This window comes from Sparus aurata, chromosome 15, assembly GCF_900880675.1.
Source record: "Sparus aurata chromosome 15, fSpaAur1.1, whole genome shotgun sequence".
Classification (NCBI taxonomy): domain Eukaryota; kingdom Metazoa; phylum Chordata; class Actinopteri; order Spariformes; family Sparidae; genus Sparus; species Sparus aurata.
In genome coordinates, this window is record NC_044201.1 from 20,798,052 (window position 1) to 20,819,974 (window position 21,923).

The window sequence follows — 21,923 nt, forward strand, 5'->3', positions numbered from 1 at the left end:
ACAGCTAGCCAGAAAGGAGCAGCAGAGACAGGTTCATCTGGTCCTGTTAAGACTTAAAAATGACATGAAATGGTCCCATGCTATAGCTAAAGAGAGAAAATACTTTTTCATGTCATTGCAGGCCAACCTACACGTGAGATGTTGGAGACATCGTTTGCATTCTCAGACTGTTTGTGTGTGTGTGCTGTATGTGCGTTTTTGGGGGGTGGATGTCAGTTTCTTTACAGAATGTCTGACAGCCAGCATATGATCCTGAGACAGCGTGACAGCTGCCTTCACACCCCTCTCGCCAGAAGAACGCACACACATACACATACACACACACAAATACATGCGCAGTGAATGATGGCTTCGCCACCCTGTGACAGACCTGCTACATCCACCTGCAGCCAGCAGGCCCCAGGATAGAGAGGTGGATGAGGGTTGAGGGTAAGACGGAGGTTGGGATTAAGAGTGCGACTCGAGGCTAGACAGGAGACAGATACAGGGATGGACAAGACACCAAAGGGCTGGTGGATGGAGAGATGGATGGATGGATGGATGGATGAATGGATGGATGATGGATGGACAGATGGATGGATGGATGGATGGATAGTTGGATGGACAGATGGATGGATCGACAGTGTCATAGCATAGCTAGGAGAGGGAGGAAAAGAGAAAAAAGTGGAGGAAAAGGTTGGAAAGACCACAGGAAGAAAAAAATCAGTCAAATTCTACCCACAAGTAAGTGCAGGAGAAATAATAAATGTTGGCGTTTAACATAGCTTCAAACCAGGAATACATGCACATTTGTACATGTCATACATGCCATATCGACATTTTAACAATACATGCCATATCACGTCCAGATTAAAGGTATATTAGCTTACTTTCATGTCTGGAGGCAGAGGGAATGGTGGTGGAGTTGCAAGCAGCAGAGCTGCCAAGCCAGTGACCAGCGTTACAACATTTCTGAGCGTGACACCAGTGCATGATTTAACGGAGACGTAGGATGTTCAATTTATTCACAAATATACGTTAGGTTACTTCTTGAATATGTTTACATGCTTTAATGCCCAAAACACATTAGTTTTAGCTTCTGCCTCCTTCAGCCCCCCCTTCCTGAATATCCAGTCTGCTGAGATCGGTCTCCTCACATGTGCCTGAGCTGGCATCGCTCACATTAACTCTGTTCAGCTCTGTCCTCTTTTCAGTTTCCACCTAGTTCCACTTCTACCATGACTAATAACATAACATAACATATTCAAATGTGTGCCATGTTGACATAGTGTGATGTCAAGAAGTCATGAAGTTAAAGGCAGGACTACTGACTAGGCAGTATTTTCTGTGGGAGACAGCGGCTCCCATTGGCAGGGAGTTTGGGCTTTTTAACTTTCAGGACTCTTTACATGCACAAGAAACAATGTCTTTGTAATCTCTGCAGAATTTCCAAAGCATTTTGTGGCAACAAAGCCAGATATTTTGAGGCAAAACTTTATGTTTTCCTAAGCATGAACGAGTTGCTTTGCGCTGAAACCTAACCAGACCAAAAACACAGCATTGTCACAAGATAAAATAGAAAAGGGAACCTAAATAAACTTGTCAATAAAGAAGCCTATGTGATGCTAGAGGCCATAGTCTCCAATACAGCAACACATCATGTAAACACTAAGAAACAGCATACAGGCAATAAACTGCCCTGGAGAGCATTTCACATCATCATCGACTTCAAAACAAAACTGCATCCCATGGCTTCCTCCATCAGTTCCTGCATCACTCTGGGTCAGTTTTTTCGCGGCAACCCACCCACAGCCCTCCTTCTTCCTGAGGTAACGCAGACCCTCCAACTGTTAAGTGCCGGGGATCTTGGGAGTGATGCAGGGAGTGTTGTGTTGTGTCAATTGTTCAGGCGCCTTCACCGGAGCGCAATGGCAGGCAGCGTCCTTCCTAAGCGGTCCCTAATGCGACGAGACATGCCTGACATTCCACACCACATGAATCAGAAGAGAGCTCTGGACTTCATACATATGTGCTCAGATAAACATGTGAAGCACGCACAGGCTACAAGGAGTCAACAAGAGAAAAAAACACAAGTGTCAGGGTGGAGGCAGATCACAGATGTATGAAGTCTTTTCCCCATTAGTTTGCTCTGTATCATTTTGTTGACCCTTTCTTCTCTTTCCTTGCGTATCAAATTGTCACGGTTGACGGGGTCTGTGTCTCCTCTGACAATGACGGGCATGTTGTTGACATAAGCGCTGGGTTATTCATCTACACGCTTGTTTGTTTGCGTCTCGCTGTCCTCTTCCATTCGCTCACTCCTCCTGAGTTGTCACGGTGACAATTTGTGGAATATAAAACCTGATTGGATTTGATTTGCGGACAGGCGCGAGAGCGGACGAGAAGAGATGTCAACAACGGGCTCACAGAAGGTGCAAATCAACACTCAGAGAAGAAGAAAACACAAACCTCATCCGAATCTCCTTGTGCTGTAAACTGTGATGCAAATGGCTGAAGGAAATCAGAGAGGGGGAAATGTGATATTTGCCATCAGGCTTGTGTTTAAACTGAAAATATAGCTTCCATAGCACACAGAAACACACAGATATGCATTTGAGAGCTATAAATGAAACCATTCAGACATTGGCAGGTGCTTAAAACTTAAGATATCTTTGGTGCTTTCGCTTTAACAGAGACTATAGATGTGTACTAAACACACACACACACACACACACACACACACCACAGAGAGAACCACGTGCTGTGCTTGAGGGCAGGCTCACCGTAGGCCTTTTCCCAAAGCAGAGGTGATGTGTCCTGGTCCACTAATGTCAACATCGCAGCCAGGGTCGGAGAGCTGTCAAACACACTAACACACAACCTTTTTCCAGCTAACATTAACACAGTACGAGTGTGTGATTATGTGCATCCCCAAAATGCCAACTGCTCCCCTGTCCTCTCTCAGTATTAGAAAGAGTTCCCTCTGCGCTGTTGCCTCACCTTGCCTGTAAGGTAAACATGCACAGGCGACATGCAAGCGTCCTCCGTTCAGTGTGTGCGGGTGGTTGTTTGTGTGTGTTTGCTGTATGTGATCTTTTCTTTCCAGTTATTTCTTCAGATGCTGTTAACACGTTTAAAAAATTAGAAAATCATTGGGATGCAAAGGTGGCTTTATTACACTCTGCCGATCGGCAACATGCAGTTGCACTTGCTCTAGCAAGAATAAACTATTTAGCGAAAAAACAAAATGGATCAGTTTGTAAAATGTTGGAAATATTTTTCATAATTTCCTGGAGCACAATGACACACAAATCAATGTACCGAATGAACCGATGAACTAACCTGACTGACTGATGGGGCTGTGCTTTTTAATTCTATTATTTTAATTTTCCCTTCATTTTTTTAAAATTACTTTTTATTTTCTGTCTATTTCTCTCTACTTTCTATTTCTCTCTCTTTTTCATTTTGATTAAGTACGTATACATACACTTTCTTGCTGCTGGAATTGTTTTTTTTTATTATTATGTCCTTTTATTGTTTTCTTTCTTAAAAAAAGGCAAAAAAGAGTTGAAAGATTATCTATGGTCTGTAAATTATTCAGCGATGGAGATAATGTCGAGTTTAAATTAAGTGTTTGATGAGTTAACGAGGCACTTAAACTCATCTTAGCTCATTAAGAGTGGAGAAACTTGAATTCAGACATGTATGGTTGTATTTTTACTTTTTTACACAGGAAAATAGGTGTAAAAATGTCTCCTTTCTTGACATTTATATGATTTCCTTATTAGACTAAGAGGTGAACTTGCCACTTTTGCATCTCCCTGCTGAAACTCGCTAGTTAGCATGCTAACCTAAGTAGAAATCTCTGCAACACCATTCATAGATCTTTAACATCATGTCAACAATGTTGTTTCGACACATTCTGCTGATAATGGTCTTTTTTTTAAAAATGATTTACACACGGCACAGTTGAAATACAGCGCTCCTTAGCAAATGTTTGCTTGCCAATGGATGGCAAATGTGATAAACATTATGGCTGCAAAACATCTGCATGTTAGATTTAGATTTTAAGTGTAGTATTCCAGCAAATAATCAAGCAAATGTGCAGTTCATACTTTATTGTGTTAAGTGGGTATAGTTAAAATCTCTATTCTTTTGTGTGAAAGCAACAAATGTTTTATCGAGTGGCATATGCCCAACTTTACAGGATGTATGATAAAGAGGCTATTCAGCACTATACAATGACGTATTCTTTGGTCTCCCCGTTATCTACAGTGAGCTACATATAGAGTAGCAGATGGGGTTTACATTTTGATAAACATATTATGCTAAACACGCCCCGAATATGTGTCGAGCTTCATCTGTCAAGCTGGAATCAGGCGGGGACATACAGTAAATGAGTTAGAACACACATCAGACAGTGGAGATAGCATGCTGTGTGGCACGTAGGTGTTGGAGCGTGAAGGGTTTTCCCTGCTAATACGGATATAATGATGTGACTATAACGATAGCAGCTCCGCTGTGTGAGAGTGTGTCTGTGCGTATATGCTGCCTGATCCCGGGAACAGTTGTTTTGTTGATCTGCAAGACAATTCTTCATGACTCACACCTCATGAAGGAGAGAGTTAAAGATAGATAGAGGTAACAAGAGATAGATAGAGGTTGATGAACAAGAGGAGACAACAGCTAGTGTGTTAGTTTTGACTGCGCTGAGAGGGAAGTGAAGCCGACAGTGAGTTGGCCTACATTCAAGCAGCTCTATGTGTGAGGGGAAACAGAAAGACAGCTTTGTGTCTATCTAATTATTCATGCACTGAAAGCGAGAGTGAGTGTGTAATGTTATTAGGTGTGTTTGTGTGTGTACATATGCTGTGGATACTGTGCATGATGCATAATCTAGATCAGTGGTTCCCACCCAAGGGTACCCCAGTGAGCACTTCACTTACTAGGGGGTACTACAGTGGAGTAGCTCTGCTAATTTAAAATAATAAAAATAAATCTGAATAACCTATGTGCTGTGATTGAGAGTATGAAACTAGTTAACAAGCTAGGAGAAGTGTAAGTTAGATAGAATAAATGTTTGATTGAAAAGGAATAGCTTCAAGTTGAAATAGTTAACTAAAATTAATAGATATATTGTTGAAATAGCAAATGGATAAAGCTAGAAATGTTATTTTATGTAATTCTCTTCACTGAATAGGGTTTGTTTTTTTTGCATTTACTATCTGGTTCTATACAAATCTTTGGCAAATGGTCAATATAGAAAGCTTAATTGTTTGAAATAAACTTTGAAAAGTTGGCCAAAGGTAATAAAGGTAAAATAAAATAAAAAAAAAGCTATACAAATTGCTAACAATAAAGATGCAATATGTAAGAATTGTAGTTTAAAACAATAAAAAGATATCAAATCTATCAACAGAAACTAGCTAGCCCTGACCCAAACCTGTCCAAAGCTCGCTTGTAAACACCAATACTCCCCTGGAAATCTGAGCTCCCAGTCTAGACTGCAACATACATGGCTAACTGAGCTAACTAGCTGATAGTAGTTACAGCGGTTAGTATGGTGATAGCCTGTCCCCAATTTTTTTTAATATGAATTCAACAAAAAGTTAGTTTAAAGTCATGATAAATGGTTGAAATAAAAGTCACAGATCAGGAAATATAGCTAAAAGGCATGGACAAATGGCTGAAATATATCTAAAGTAATAGATTAATGGTTGAAATTAAGCTTAAACTAAAGGATAAATAGTTTGAATGAAAGCAATGCTTAAATATTTTGAATGTTGCTAAAAGTCATAGAGAAATGGTTTAAACAAAGCTACAATTCATGGACAAATGGCTAAATTAAATCTATAAGTCATAAATAAATGGTTAAAATAAAGATAATGAATGCATGGTTGAAATAAATCTTCACCCAGTTTGAAATCAGTTAAAATAAAGACATTTAGAACACGACAGGTGGTACTGTGTGTGTGTGTGTGTGTGTGTGTGTGTGTGTGTGTGTGGCCTACACCAGGTTCAGACGAGACAATGTCACTCACTTTTATTCCAAGGTGACATACTTGATAACATTTTCACTTTCAGAAAAATGGTGTTAATCTCCATCAGACGTCCCCAAAGACACACCCACGCATTCACACAACATATCACAGCACAGTCGTCTCTGGCATTTCAGTGATTTGGAGCGTCATCCCTGGTTGCCACTAGCTTGAAACTGTGATCTTCACATATATGACACCTCAGCTCAACAAGGTCCATACAAACACACTCACAGTCACACACACACGCACACACTGAAGGGACGTCTCTGCTCTGCCTCTCCTGCTGTCACATTCTCACTTCCTGATTTAGATAGACAGAGACCAATCCTTTGGGACACAGACACACTTCTCTCTTTCGCTCCCTCGCTTCTTCCTCCATTCCTCCCCTTTTCTTGATCCGCTGCTCCCTCTCGTGGGGATGGAGGAAGGCGGGGCCGGAGGTTAGACAGATGGAGGCGGGTGATACACCGATACACAGTCAGTCTCAGGTTTGCTCCTGCGGGAATGGTGTGATGGAGAAGAGGAGAGAGAAGAAGAAGGAAAAAAACATGGAAGTGTCACTCTGGTTTTTTTTGGGTTTTTTCTTTATGTAACCAGTCATGAGAAGATAAATATCTGGCTTGTTATCAACAAAAACAGAAAAACAAGACATACAAAGACAATTGTTGAACATATTTATGTTGATATCTTTATATTGTTTCATACATTCTGTTTCAGTCATCAAATCGAAATATTCTAGATGTCAGGGGAATCATATTTACCTTGCACCCATTTTACCTCCAAATTCAGGTTCAGCATCTATAGAAACTTTGGGATCTCCACTAGATTGTAAAATACAGTTCTGTGTGTAAAAACTCACTTTTGGCGTTTGAGATGACGGGCCACTGCTTGTAAATGTGTCTGAATGTCATCGCTCCACATGTTTCCGTCACGTCTCTCACTACACTGAAGTGGATGCGAAAGCACTATTCCCACCGGCTTTTTACTTGTTCCCAACCTGCACTTCAAATTAACCAGGAAAAACTCAGCTACCAGCCTTTTTACCTACACCAGATGCCAAAAAATTAAAGACCACAGGTGAAAATGGTCACAGGTTAGTTTTTAACAGCTTCATTGAATAAGAAAAGACATGTAACTGAAAACAGAATATAGAAGCAAGACATTAATACTTGATAATAGCTAATAAATAAAAACAGATGGAATACAATGAAAACAATAAGGCCTACATGATAATAATATAATAAAAAACAAATGTGTTTCAAATTATACATTTATTTTTCATTTTATAGTTTTGTTTGGCCAAGAAAGTGAAAAACATCCTGTAAGATATGTAGCAATAACAAGTATATAACATAAAACATATCACACGTAGATCAATAAAAAATATTATTGAAATCATAAAATGATTGATCTGATTTCTAAGAAATCAAAAAAGAGATTCCATCCTAGAAAAACCTAAACAGCATGTCAATATTCCCCTAAAAAGTGTCTTTAACTATGAAGATAAAGAAGACCATATCAAAACAAACAGATTAAAAAGACAAATTAACAGAGCAAGACTGATTCTAATTAAAAAAAGTTTAGTTTTGGCTCCAATCCAATTACTAAAGTAGATCTTATAGATAGTCCCAGCAATATTCTATTTGTTTAACAAAAACACATCAGAGAGAGAGGTATGGAGTGAGTGAGAAAACCAGTACCTTACTGAGTGCTGAAGCACAAAATAAAGCAGGTAGCAGAAGACATCTACAGTCTGGCTCAGGAAAAAATAACAGTACGTGAAATCATGGGTGTAGAAACAACAACAGTACACAAAATAACCGGTGTGGACTACTGTGATACACTGGACCCTCTATTTCCTGCTGGGGTCAAGAGAGACGGAGACAGAGAAAAAGTCGACTTCTAGAGTGCTGCGAGGTTTCAGCGTGCTCCCACTGTCACTGCTGTCAACAGACGCTTTAGGTCACTGAAAGGCTACCGCTCCATCTACCTGTGTTTTAGCACATCACATGCCGCACTGCACCCGGCACACACTCAGAGGGAGAGGCGACTGTCTCGAGGCCGATCACGGAGCTGCACAGGAAACAGAGATTTGTTTATATGGATCGAGTGACCTGGCAAAGGTTGTCAATTACAGGAAGGAAGACAGGGAGAATGAGGGAGGACGGAAAGGAGGAGGTCTGTGATGCCTTTTCTTGTGAAGAGGTGAATATATAAAGGTAAATAATAGATCCCGGAGATTCATTATTGAAGAAGTACATTGATGCTTTCATGCCAGGGAGCTGATCTTACATTCTTGGGTTCATTCATGAAAAGAAAGTATAAGGAAAAAAGGGGGATGAGAGCGTGAGAGAGGAAGAGGATGTTGTTGATATGTCAGGTTTCAGTTGGGAGTTTGCTGCTTCCACCACCACACACTGACACATATTCACTGACACATTCAATGGCACGCTCTCGTCTCAGGATCTTGGCTCCATTTTTATGCAATGTTGATTACATTTCATTTCCACATTTATTCAAGATAACACTGGGAGCTACCATTTGTTAAAAAAAAAAATCCATGTCCATGTCATTATAGATAACATTCACAAAACATGATTACATTTCACCCAAATCAAAAACACAAGCTTTTAAAAAAATACACAGCGACATTTCACAAACACAACGATTCCCATCTTTTCCATTATCTGAAATGTCAAAGTGTTTTCCAAAATAGAGTTGTGTTTTCTGAAACATTCTGGTGTTTGACCCTCGGGGCCACCATACAAATGCCTCACATGATATATATTCATCATCAGTATCATCTGTTTCATTATTTTACCTATCCATTTTATGCCTTCATTTTTCAAGATTTTGCTCTACTACTCATATCTTTTTATGATTGTTCCTCGTATATATTCTCTATCACTGTTGTTGTAAGTCCAGGGCAGGGCATTACTGTAACAATTAATATAATGACATCTTCTCAAAGTGAACATAATGATGACACAATGTCCTCGTCGTAGTAGGTCTATGTGTTGAACTTTAATTACAAGAAGGGGAAGGAAAGGTTCAAGTCTGATAGTTTGCGGACAAGTCAGTGAGTCAAACTGAAACACTTGCTCCTGGCTGCCCACATATAACCTGGACATTAGACACAGACGGGATGTTCTGCTCCCCCACCCTCGTCCAGACACACACTCACACACAAAAACACACACATAGTCTCCCTTTTGGGTGCCCTATACTGCCAGTTCCTTTTGAGCTGACAGGTGACAGAACAGTCTACATCAACATAGGTCCACCCTCTTTTACTGCACACACACACATGCACGCACGCACACACACACACACACACACACACAGATATATCCTGCTGCTGTACAGTAGACCGTTCCAGACATGCCAGGGTTGGACATGCCCAAAAGGCAGAGCCTGTTCCCTGTCACCTATCAGCTGGTGGCAGACAGCGGGATGTGTGCGTCTGTGTTTTTTGTGTGTGTGTGTGGGAGAGAAAGAGTGAAAGAAAAGAGAGAAAGAGAGAGAGTGTGTGTGTTTCTACAGCAAATTTGTGTGTCCTCAACTGTATTCAAGAAGATGTATAAATTCATTAAGAGGTTCTCCTGTATCAAACTAATATCAATATATCAAATCTTCCAGTTTGTCTGCATCTTAACTGACCCTAACACTCCTGGACATGTGATACATGTGTGAATGGTAGTGAATGATGTGTTATAAGCTAAATGTGCAATTTCTTAAAGGGATATCATATAATCAAGGTTGTAGAGATTACATCCATGCAAAAGGCTCCAAATTCAGGTTTTCATAGGCTGAAGATTCTAGTTCTGGTGTCCTTGTAGTTGACTTACACCATGTAACTCCTGCTTGACAAATTCCTGCTGATTTTGACATGTCTTACCCATCTTTTGTGTCTGTGTTTACAGTGTCATCTTAAAGCAATAATACATAACCGGCGCCTGGACAAAAAGTTCTTATGAGCCTTCCTAACCTCGATGAAATTCTGCACTACTACCTACAGTATCATCTACAGTCAGTAAGTAAGCGTGTGGATGTAGTGTTGGGGTTACTAACATGTCAGAGGACATGCCTGGGAAGAGTAAAGGAGACACGAGGAGGCAGCAGCCTACCCAGGACTGCTGGCACGACAGCCAGGGGCGGGGCCAAGACAGCATGGCACACGTCGACCTCAGACCCCCCTCCTCCTCCCCCTTTCCCCACGGGCTCTGACAGGCGGCACGGGAACCCCTTGGCCCAGTGAGGGGTGGACAGCCATCTGACAACTCCCCACCTGCATGACCTTTACCGTGCTTGACCCCCTGCAGGAGACAATCACCTCATAGCAAACAGCCCCACGGGAGATGTAGACACACAGCACAGTCAGGGAGACACATAAATAGGCAGATGTGCATGAAGAGCACACAGATTGACAGAAAGTTAGATGGAGGGACAGTTTGTCCGGCTCTGAGATGCAAACATGCTTATGATTAGTCATTCGAATCTGGCTGCTTTACAACAACAAAAAAGGCTTTAATAACGTCCCTATTTTCAACATTATCATTTATTTAATCATGTAGTTGCAATGACAGTGTATGGATAAGCTCAGTTCTGCCATCTTAATCAAGACTAAATAAGCTACTCAGCTGTATGAAAAGAGTCAAATTTCTTACAAATAGAACCTTTAAATAATGATAATTTTTAAGGGTAATATGACACCTTAGTAGACGATTTACTTCTTAGGCTCTTAATTTCATGGACAAACACAAGAAAAATGGGAAACAGAAGCTGACAAAAGAATCTCACTTTACCTGAGTTGTGCTCTTTATTAAAACAACATAAACAAGAAGTGTGACATTTTCATATTCATCTACATTTTTTATGTTTCCATGACTGATGAAGATCATGTGATGTGATTGAAAGTTCAAAATCAATTACATACTGGACCTTGAGCTAAGATTACTCTGCCAACAAAATGCTTTCTTTTTGTGTTTCTTTACAAAATATGCAGCTTAAATAATATGTTTATAACACCTATCTATAATCTCGATCTATCTTATCTATCATATAATAATTGACCTATAATAATGTACTTATCTATGTACAATTATCATGTTTACTGTATAATATCTCATAGAAGTGGGAGCACTGTGGTAATTGTAGCGGTAGTAATAACAGAAGTAGTAACAGTACTGAAAAAAGAAAAGAAGAGCGGCTTTAAGTCGCACATACGTCATCAAAAAGCGACATTGCGGCTTGACAACAAACGTGAAACGTTGGTGTTGGTGCGATTGCTGGGAAGTAAGTAAGGTTTTGTACTTTAAGACATGGAGACTAAAGAAAGCTTTCAATATTGACACTGAACGTTGCTAGCAAAGCCTTTCTGGGCGATATTTAGAATATTTTGAACGCGGTTCACGGATGAAACGTGGCGTAAAGCGCACACTGTTTGTGTTTGTAGCTAACGTTAGCATCTCACAATGCAAAATCCGCTTTGTGACAGAAACGAAACTGAGGTTTACATACATTATACTAACATAATTTTCATTTGTGAACGACAGATTTCGTCTGTTGGACTTCAGACAGTTTCTTCCGTTCAACTGCTAATGAATCCACTAATTAGACGGAGGCTGCCTCCCTCTGTGAGGAGTCTTCTGACAGACATCGGTCCAAAGGAGGAGTGGACTGACGCGGAGCCCGACACAGTGACCAGAGATGGGATCATGCTCCCGTCCAGAGCAGCTGCTTCTGGACAGGTGGAGTTTCTCACGCCGGCCAGGACACAAGAGGAAGAGGCTTCAGAGGATAGCAGTAACGCCAGACCGAGCGCAGTCTGCATGATGTGTAAATGTAAGCCCTCTTGCTACACCTGCCCTCGGTGTAACCTGCATTACTGTGGCTTGGCTTGCTACCGGAGCCCAGATCACTCCGTGTGCTCTGAGGAGTTTTACAAGGAGTCTGTTCTACAGGAGCTGAAGGACATGGGGAAAACAGAAAGTGAGGGGAGGCAGAAAATGCAAGAGATTCTTGTTGGACTCAGACAAAAGGCAGAAAGGACCGATGGAGGGATGGAGAGTTTGTTAAAAGAAGCTGGTATCATTTCAGATGACGCAGATGAAGGGGAGGGAGAGGCTACAGAGAAAGCACAGGTTGTGGAGCTCCTGTCCAGGTTAGCAGAACTTCAACAGTCAGGAGAAGGGAGTGAACCAGAGATTGAGGCTATTTTGGGGAAACTGGAAGAGATTGGAGGTGGGGAGACACTGCCTGGAGAAATGGATGAAGATGCTGGAAGTGCAGAAGGACAGCTGGACTTGGCTGATCGGCTCTCAGGGCTGGATATTGACAACCTTTCAGAAGAGGAGCTGTGGGAACTTCTCAATAGTAAGGAGAAAGATGTGTTTATGGGTATGATGAAGGGTGGAGCTCTTGGCAGGTTGGTTCCCCTGTGGAAGCCCTGGTGGGAGGAGCATGAGGAGGGAGTGAGGGGACTGGTGGAGGTGCTCGAGGAGGAAGTCGGCAAACTAGAGACAGAAAATTCAACAACTACGGATGAACTGGATATTGATAATAAAACCAAGACTTCACAAGAAGCGGGTAAATCAGTGACAAAGTTGAAAAAGATTAAAGGAGGAAACAGAAAGGAAACAAGCAAGGGCAAGGAAATTTCAACAGTTCACGGTGTCCCTCCAGTTTCAGCAAAAATTCCAAAGTTGAGTTCCTTGTGTGCAAATCCGTCCCCTCTTGTTTGCTATGGTTTGGTCAACGCACTTTATGGCTACACCTTCACCCTGTGCCTGTTAAACAACGACACTGACTCACTGATGTTTGAGTTCTGTGACATGATTCTTGCTCTGTCTGAGGCACTGAACTCAAACATGGTGTTCAGCTCTGTCCAAGAGGCCTTAGACTGCGGAGAAACTCTCATTTTGGATCAAGGCTACCTCGACAAGGAGGATCCCCTCGCTCCAGCCAGGGCATTGGAGGCTGTGGCTCACATCTTGACAGGCAGAGACAGAAATGATGCTACAGGATACTGCCTGGCAGCCTTGAGCCAGCTTCGCTCAGTCCTCTCCAAGGCCAGAACAGCCCTTTCTAAAGGAGAGGAAGGGGCAAGGAGACAGAGGTACTTCCTGGCAGGCAAGAAGTGTGAATTCTTTCAAGCCTGGGTACTGGACAGTACACACCAGATTCGTACACTTGCTATTGAGTTGTGGAGCGAGTATAGTAAAAGAGAGAGTGTAAGGAGTGGCATGGAGAAAGCAAAGATTGCAGTGGAGGAGAACCTGAAGAAAGGGAAGAGCAAAGGGAAAAGCAAGTTAATTGAAGAGCTGCACTTATGATTTCTTTCTTGGGAATATTGATGTTTGTACAAGTTCATGATGTAATAAAAATTGAATTAAACATGAGTCATCTTCCTTTTCTGTGAAATTCAACCACTTAAAGGTCAGACTTTGTTCAGAATGCTTATTGATGTAAATGAAGTTTCATATTATCGCTCATGTCATACAAACAGTTGCCACCACAAAAAAAGCACACAGACCTTTTATTTAAGTTTCTTGCATACATATAGGATTTTTTGTTTTTTTGCGCTACAATGAAATTATAACAAACGAAAAGTGTAAATGAGCTATTGATTAAACACTTTTGTCGTTCATGTTCAATGGAAAATATATCATAATGAAAAACTCACATTTCATCACTTTTGCCTCAATGTCCTTTACTCTGCTACTCTACTTTATGGGGTTAATAAATGATCTTAAAATGTCTTGAAAAGCATTAAATGTAGGTGTCTCATATCAGTACACCGTGTATCTTTCCTAAACACACGCACAGCAAGTTGAGATTGATTTAAAGTACCAGAATACAGTAGACCTGCAGGAACTACTTACAAGCACAGACACTGAACACTAAAAACTCGTTCAGTCGGAACTCTCGCGGTAATCAAACCACGGTGCTTCCTCTGACGGGTCACGTGGTGCGGATGCCCTTCTACTGTGCGACAGAAAACATGGCTGCGCTCTTGAGATCAGCGCGTCTGCTCAAGTTTTCGCCTTCGGGCTTGCTTCAGATCACAGGAACCAAAAGAAACGGACCGCCGCTCAGTCGGCTGTACAGCGGAGCTCTCGGCGGCACCGGTACCGGAGTTTGTCCCCGAAACATCAGCCCTGCTGCGGGAAACGCGTCCAGGTATCACGCAGCCTGCTAGCCGGTGTAGCTCATATCCGCGCGTGTGTGCGTGAGGCAGAGATGTCATTGAGGGTCAATGACAGAGACACACACAGGTTCACACACTGACAGTATAAAGTGCTGTGTTCACATATCCGGGATTGTGTTAGAATAGTTGGCATACAACGCAAATGAATAGTTAGCTGTGTGGTTTAGTAAACATGGCTGCCGGCTTACACAAGGTGATGAACAGACGTTGTGTAACCATGATGCTAACAGTCACATAAGCCACTTTCAATAACTTACTTTTTTATAATGATAATATTACAGTTAGAAACCATAGTTGTCACCCTGTGTTTGGTCCTGTACTTTAAATATCTTATCTGCATGCTCAGTTGTCTCAGTGGAGACTATTACATGATGTAGCTAACAATGTTCAGACAACTTAAATGACACATTTAGCATTTAATATGTTTTTCTGACCTCAGCTGATGTAAGTGATGATGTTATTAGTCATTTTCTGGTGCTTTTTCGCTCAAGGTCATAGGTCCTGACAAAACTACAGCCAGCCTTTAAGCAGGCAGAGCATCCAGAGTTGTATATGTGTTACTGCTTTCTTATGCTTCCCTTCAACTCCTTACATCCATCTCTGTCCCTCTCTCTTGTCACTAAACAATTCTCTACAGTCGAGTGTGGCCTAATGCAGCTGGGTGTGTGCGTAACTATGCTGTGGCGACAGAGCAGAAGGATGATGTCAGTGTGGCGGTCCGGTCCAAGCAGGCGCAGGAGTTCGACTGGGCTCTGGCCAAGCTGGACAGCTCCGTGAGGAGGACCGGTCGCATCACCAAGACCCTACTTTACCGCATCTTCCATGATATCTGCAGGAAAGGTAGGCAGGCAGAGCAATGATTGTTAAAAAGAAACTGGCTGACTCTTTGTTTATGTCATAATTCTTTAATAGTCCACATCCATCATCGCCTTCTCCTCTTTACAGGTTATCCCAGCGGTAATCAGGCCTTGTTACTGCTGCGTAGCTGTGGGTCCCTGCTGCCTGAGGTGCCCCTGGCAGAGCGCACAGAGATCGCACACCGGGTCTGGGATAAGTTGAAGGAGTTGGGTAAGAGGCAGCAGCACTCGTCAGCAGCACTCGGCAGCTTTCATCTTGAATTACTGCTTCACAACTGTGAAAACCCACCACCGTGTCTTTTTGCTTCAGTGAAACTCGGTATGTATTAGGTGTTGATGTTGATGTGTACATTGTCCTCCGCAGGTGCTCAATACGATGTCAGTCACTACAACGCCTTGCTGAAGGTTTACATCCAGAATGAGTTCAAGTTCTCCCCCACTGACTTCCTGGCCAAGATGGAAGCAGCTAATGTCCAGCCCAACAGAGTAAGTTCTGCAGAAATTGGGTAGATTTCCATTTGGTTAAAACCCATCAACCACAACTGGAAACTGGAACTAGAACATGATATAAAGGAAATCTGTAGACTTTGGTTAATGCAGTTTCAGTTATAGCAATTTAGGTGGATCATAAAGTGTCCGAAGTGTCAGGAAGTTTTTGGTTTAGGTACCTAATCCAAAAACTTGACAGTGCATGAAAGGTGCTTGAATTCTACTCTTAAAAAGCTGTATGAACCCTGTACATGGCTTAATGTAATAAACATTGAATCCTCTCATCCCTTTTAAAGATATACTCTGATTGCATTCCTTCCTTTTCTGTGTACAGGTTACATACCAGAGACTCATTGCAGCCTACTGCCTAAACGGAGATATTGAGGGAGCCAGGTGGGTGAACCAACCAACAGCAGAGTTTATGTTATATTATGCCTTAGATTTACTTGTGTTTTTTGACTTTCTTCTCTACTTTCCTTAGTACCATTTTGGGTTTCATGAAGACCAAAGATTTACCCATCACCGAGGCTGTTTTCAACTCACTGGTGACAGGCCATGCTTGTTCAGGGTAAGCGTAATTGCTTTTTTTTGTTACGCCCCGCTGTGTTTAACGGCACATAGTGTAAGTGTTTGTATTGAACCTATTAGATTATCTAAACCAGCTGTTTTCTCTCTGCAGGGACATTGAGAGTGCTAAAAACATCCTGGCTGTGATGAAGGGAGCAGGAATTGAACCGGGTCCGGACACTTACACAGCACTCCTGAACGCCTACGCTGAGAAGGGAGACCTGGACAGCATGAAAGCGGTGTGTTTTTATTCAGTTTGCCGTCAAGACGATGCTGATGCAGCACGTGTATGTTTTTTCTATTCAATGAGTGTTTCCCTTTATTACATTTTCAGACTCTGGAAACAGCAGCTAATGCAGACTGCAGCCTGATGGACAGGGATTTGATGCAGGTCATCTACACTCTGGCAAAGGCCGGACACCAGCAGCACATACCAGAGTTGACCGAGCACTTGAGGCAAGAGAGGGGTTTTGTTCCAGGTACGCAGACACAAACACACCTTATAACTTTACACACCACTGTTGTTTTCAGCAGCTACGGTAGTGTCATTATTAAACTATTAACTGCTTTTAATTAAAGCAGCTGTATTTGTAATCAGCTTGACAGTGTTACGAGGCTGAGCACAATCAGTATTTGCTGTTCCTCTTGTAGATGCCATGAACTTGTGCCTGAGCCTCATCACCCAGGGCCTGGAGGACTCAGCTTTTCACATCCTGAAGACTTTCCCCGTACTACAGTCTGATAGCCTCACCTCTGACTCCCCCAACCTGGGCAACTTCTTCCTCAGACACTGTGTCAGCATGGACACGGTACATGGACAAATGATTTCACCCTTTGCGCCACTCACCTCATCTAATGTCACAGAGGGTCGATACTAGCTAGCATCAGTTTAAAGACATAGCTGCAGTGTATTTTAAGTATTCATTTCAAATGTTTCAATGTATTTTTTTTGTTTTGTTTTCACTACAGTCACTGGAGAAGTTGGGTATCTATTGCAAAGAGCTCCAGGAGTCAAACCTGCACGCTACACCTCTCAGCTTCACCCTGTCATGTGCTCTGGAGGCCAATAAGTCTGGTACAGCACATACTTTAATTACTCAAATTTAACAGACTCATTCTATACACACACACGCACTAATATTTCTGTGCATTTGGTGAATTAATTGAGACATTAAGATTATTGTATGTTGTGTTTAATTTTTCAGTTCTGTCTTTTGGGCTGATGAAGATGATGAAGGAGCAGGGCTTACCTGTAAGAATTCACTACTTTTGGCCGCTTCTCACTCATTATGTGAAAGACAAGGACTCAGCTGGTACGCACACGCACGCACGCACGCACGCACGCACACACACACACACACACACACACACACACACACCTTTTTGATAAATATTGAGATTTTTGCTGATTTTTGTAGCACGATCTTAAATACAATTCCTAGTTCTGTGACAGTTTGCTAACTACAAACATAAATCTCTTAAATTCATTGGCCATCAGAGCTGTAATGTAAATGTAGTCATTTTTGCAATTCTTTGTATATGTATTCTCAACCTTATCTATAGCTTATTACAATCAACAGCCCATTCCTTAAGCAACTGGTCTGCATGGTCCTCTGAATTTAAAGTTAGAAACATTATTTTTTTTAACCCAATCCATTAAATAAACTGTTGAAATATATCAATTAAAATCAGGGATGAATGGTCAGAATGTCCAGCTCCTCGTCAGTTTGTATGAAAGCAAAATTTACCAAACTTTGACAGTTCAGTTGTTTGAGAATTGCAGTCTACGATATGCTTGTCTTTTTGATCCACTCCTTTAAAGACAATGATTATGTCGAAAGCTTGTCTGTTTTCGTATAAAATTCCTTCATCGTCATGTATTACTTTCCCCTCAATTCCAGACTTAAGTCTGCTTGCCTGGTGTGTTTTAAGAGAAACCAAACTATGGAACATTTTTTTACCATTCCGAGTTTGAGTGGAAGATTTCATAGGTATACTTCTATCCCATGCGTGTCACTTTAAGCTACTAGCTTTACAGTGACCAGTAGATGTTGATGTTGATGTTGAACATGGTGAGATGACGTGTGACGCTTGTAGTTGCATCCTAGAGCCCCTCCAGCCTCATGTGAACAATCTCATGTGGATGTGAGAACCTAATGGGTGCTGCAGAGTCCCAGTCGACACGTCCAAAAAAACGTGGCTATCATCTGTTTGTGCATCCAAACTGAAATGGAGAGGGTTTTTATTTTATTTTGGTGAGAATGATAGTAGCAGTTTGTGTTATTTTTGTGCCGTGGTATAGTCCTCTATACCAGAAAGAGCTTTTGAAGGAGTGTTCCCTCAAATATTAATGCTCCACAGAGTGGTCCAACTGGGACAGATTTCACTGGGCTTGGGGCAGTCAGGGGCAAAGAGCTTTGATCCCTGTGTGAGAGAGAGTGAGCAGGAAGATATATAACGACACACACACACACACACACACAGAGGTCTCTGTGGAGGGCTCTAGGAATAGATCGTGAAGTTTAGAAGAAGTCCTGACTCCCAATGTTAGCCACTTTGAAGAGGACGGATGAGCTCTGGACCAAGAAGACACTCTTGACTTTCAGAGAGTGCGCTCAGACATGAATGTCATAGGTTTTCTTCCTCTGCCTGATCTCTAATTTCTGGCCTCTTGTAGCCTCCTGGGTGCTGGTTTATGGGACATTTTTGGACTAAGAAATCAAACGTTTTTTTCTCTTTTTGAAAGCTACTCTAAAGCTTTAACTTTCCCAAGTATGTAATGTCAAGACTAAAGTTAGGATGCATATACTTTACTCTGAGGCCAATTTATTTGCTATTCATTTTTTGGCATCTTAGAAATAATGAAATTTCCAACAGTAAACCTGGTCATTACAGCATTTCCTGCTCAAATTGACTGCTTTTATGTCACAGCTGACATTCTAATGGTCACAAAGGTGTTTTTTAAAACTGGAAAGATTTTAATATTTTAATATTTTCCCTTGTTTTAAATAAACGGCCTACATTTCTCAGTACTTTATTTTTCCACCACAGCATTTTTAGTAATTTGATGCCAAAATCAGAAAAAATATCCCATAAATTTTTACAGAAGCACATTAAAAAGTTTTTCTGTAAAAAAACAAACAAAAAAACAACTTATTGTTAAAGTTGTTATCAGCCAACCAATATTCTTGTACAACAGGCCCCAAAGTGGCCCATCTCTGATATTTATCAAGTTCTTTTACTGCAGCTTTTTTGAAATAATCAGATGTTTCAATTATAACCGTGTCACCATTGAAAAAAATAAATAAAAATCCATTTAAAAAAATCCAATCAACTGTTATCAGCAAACACCACGATATCCTTCAAAAGGTCCCCAAGTACCTCTGTAATAATAATTTGTTTTACTGCTGCATTTTTTTTCAAATGCCAAAGACATATCTAATATGCAGGTAAAAGAAATGCTTGTTGATGTATTTTTCTTTTATCTACCAGTCTCCTTTTTTGGTGAGTCATAAATGTAATTTTGGACAGTGCTCACACTGTATCAGTAGTGCAGAAGCGGCTGAAAGATGACAGCAGTGCACAGTGTGTGAGGATGGTTGATCTGGTGCCCTTTGCCCCATGGAAGGGGGCACCTAAGCTTCCTCTTTGGGGACACTGGGGGGGCTCAGTCTCTGAAGCATCTCTCTTGCACATGCAAACACGCAAACCAGGACGCACATACTGGCCTGAGGCGGATCGGTTGGAGGTCATTGTGCTCCAGTGGCTGCCCTTAAATCCTTTAGTGAACCAAACTTCAGCTCAATTCTTCAACAATCTTCCTCTCTCACAATTTCCTACAGATAGTTGATCTTTGTCCACCACTCTTGATCACCAATGTCATGGCGATGTCATATTTATTTGACTGTAACAAATAGGGCAGACAGGTGGTTTTTGAGTCATGTTTTTAAAGGATAACTTATCACCAGCCTGAACAGCAGTGTTTCATTTCACTGAAAGTTTCAAACACACATAAACTGTTTAAGAGCATTTTGTTTGTTTTTATTTTTATTTTATTTCTGTGAAAGTTGCTGATATAACAAGAGTAAATAATGGGGGTCTGTTCGTTGCAATCTTACATAAATGGCTTTAAAATATTCAGATGACATTTATTATTATTACATTTTTGTATTTTAAATTTTAAATTTTTGTTTTCCATTCAGTTTAATTCAAGGTAGTTTCCGGAGTGGGTTAGCTTGTTTTAGCTTAGTGTTTAAATTGTTTTAGTTTTATTTACATTTTCAATAGTTTAGAATAAGTTTGAGTTTTTTTTGTTACTAAAATATGAGTGGTAGTTGTGAAAGCATTTGACTCACACTCACATATATATCTCATTTTCCATGAATATATGTCCCAATGCCTCTTGATACTAGTTTGTAGTCTTAGTCAATGTTAAGTTTTTGTTCACAATAATAACCTTGGGCTAGACAAACAGCAGTCCTTGTCTAGTGCATCTTCAGCTTGTGCCTTAAAGTTTTTCTTCTCCATCTGCCACTTACAACAGTTTAACGACTCAGCCCATGTACATTACAGCGATATTCCTTTTTCCAATTTCTGTTTGTGCTGATGAAAAATAGCTACTTTACTCCCGTTTTTGTCAGCGACGAGCTGGTGGGGAAAATCATCTCCGTGACAGATAGCCGGCATTTGCAGACTTGTCAGAATTCACAACTCATTATGAATGTACCCTGTCAAATGCGTTCAGCAGCGGCTTGGCTTTTAAGTGCTTTATTTATGCTGAGCTCTGGCTCTCTCTTTGGGGTTTTTTAGAGCGATTAATAAATGATGTATTTTTCCCCTGTCAGCTAATTGACAGCATTTGAGCTGGCAGGGAGGACAGACTGGTTAGACCAGTGTGGCGACGGCGCAGATTGACTTCTCTGTGCGGTCCAGACAGATCCTCGGTTTGAACGCTGAGATGCTTCAGCAGAAGAGGACCAGACATGAGTTTAAACATGCACAAACCACACACACACTTGACACATACTATTACTTAAATCCTCTAACCGCGCAGCCTCACAGCCACACAAACACATCAGACATCCGTTTAGTCATCACAGAGTGGAAAGGAGGAAGGAAGGAAGGAAAAAAAGTGGGGGAAACTTCTCTTTTGCTTGCTTGTTTCCGATGGTGTTAGCCTTAACCTGCATGAATGATGCAGCCTCTCTTCTCTTCCCCCCGCTCTCATTGGCTGCAGGAGGTGTGTATGCGTCCACATTTGTGAGGAGAGGGGGGCTTTCGGGGGGCAGTGCAGGTGATGTGACTGATGCGGAGTGACTTGATTTCATGTAAATGCAAGCGCTCTGAGGGAATTCACTTTGGATTACGCGCCCCACTGTGCACGGCCCATGAAATATTAAGCGCCGTGTCACTTTTTGGCCACAGGTGTCACTAGCGGGCAGAGAGGCCGTAGCCCTTGAATTGGAGGAGAACAACTGCGGGGGTGGGGGAGGAATGAGGAGAGGAGTAGGGGAAAAGCTCCCTTTGCCTTTTGATGAGGTGTGGATTTGGCGGGTTTAGCGGAAGCATATGCTGGCCCATACTTCCCACCTGCCGCCAGCTAGTCACCGCCTGTCAGTTCTGGCGCGGAAGAGCACTCTTATCACTTCTGACATAGGGGAGCAAGAAAGAGAGAGCGGGGAAACTGCAGAGGAAGGGAATGTTTTTTGGGTGATGTGGAATGCAAAGTCTCCCTTGTTTTGTTTCCGTCTTGACTGCCCCCTCCTCCCCCAGTGTACTCTT

The 21,923-nt window shown here is 41.7% G+C and overlaps 2 protein-coding genes across 2 annotated transcripts in view; both read left to right on the forward strand.

The window, feature by feature from the left end:
* Positions 1-11,256: 11,256 nt before the first annotated feature.
* Positions 11,257-13,670, forward strand: znhit2 (zinc finger, HIT-type containing 2). The gene is made up of 2 exons (XM_030440922.1): positions 11,257-11,315; positions 11,576-13,670. Exon 2 carries the CDS (start codon positions 11,621-11,623, stop codon positions 13,352-13,354), a length of 1,734 nt encoding a protein of 577 aa, XP_030296782.1. The 5' UTR covers positions 11,257-11,315; positions 11,576-11,620; the 3' UTR covers positions 13,355-13,670.
* A 303-nt stretch (positions 13,671-13,973) lies between these two features.
* The window catches only part of lrpprc (leucine-rich pentatricopeptide repeat containing), a 56,318-nt gene continuing 48,368 nt past the window's right edge, over positions 13,974-21,923 (forward strand). The window contains exons 1-11 of the mRNA XM_030442301.1: positions 13,974-14,201; positions 14,867-15,069; positions 15,175-15,297; positions 15,451-15,572; positions 15,910-15,968; positions 16,057-16,143; positions 16,255-16,381; positions 16,477-16,621; positions 16,794-16,951; positions 17,112-17,217; positions 17,348-17,455. Coding sequence (XP_030298161.1) covers positions 13,996-14,201; positions 14,867-15,069; positions 15,175-15,297; positions 15,451-15,572; positions 15,910-15,968; positions 16,057-16,143; positions 16,255-16,381; positions 16,477-16,621; positions 16,794-16,951; positions 17,112-17,217; positions 17,348-17,455 — 1,444 coding nt within the window. The 5' untranslated portion in view covers positions 13,974-13,995. The remainder of the gene's footprint in view (positions 14,202-14,866; positions 15,070-15,174; positions 15,298-15,450; positions 15,573-15,909; positions 15,969-16,056; positions 16,144-16,254; positions 16,382-16,476; positions 16,622-16,793; positions 16,952-17,111; positions 17,218-17,347; positions 17,456-21,923) is intronic.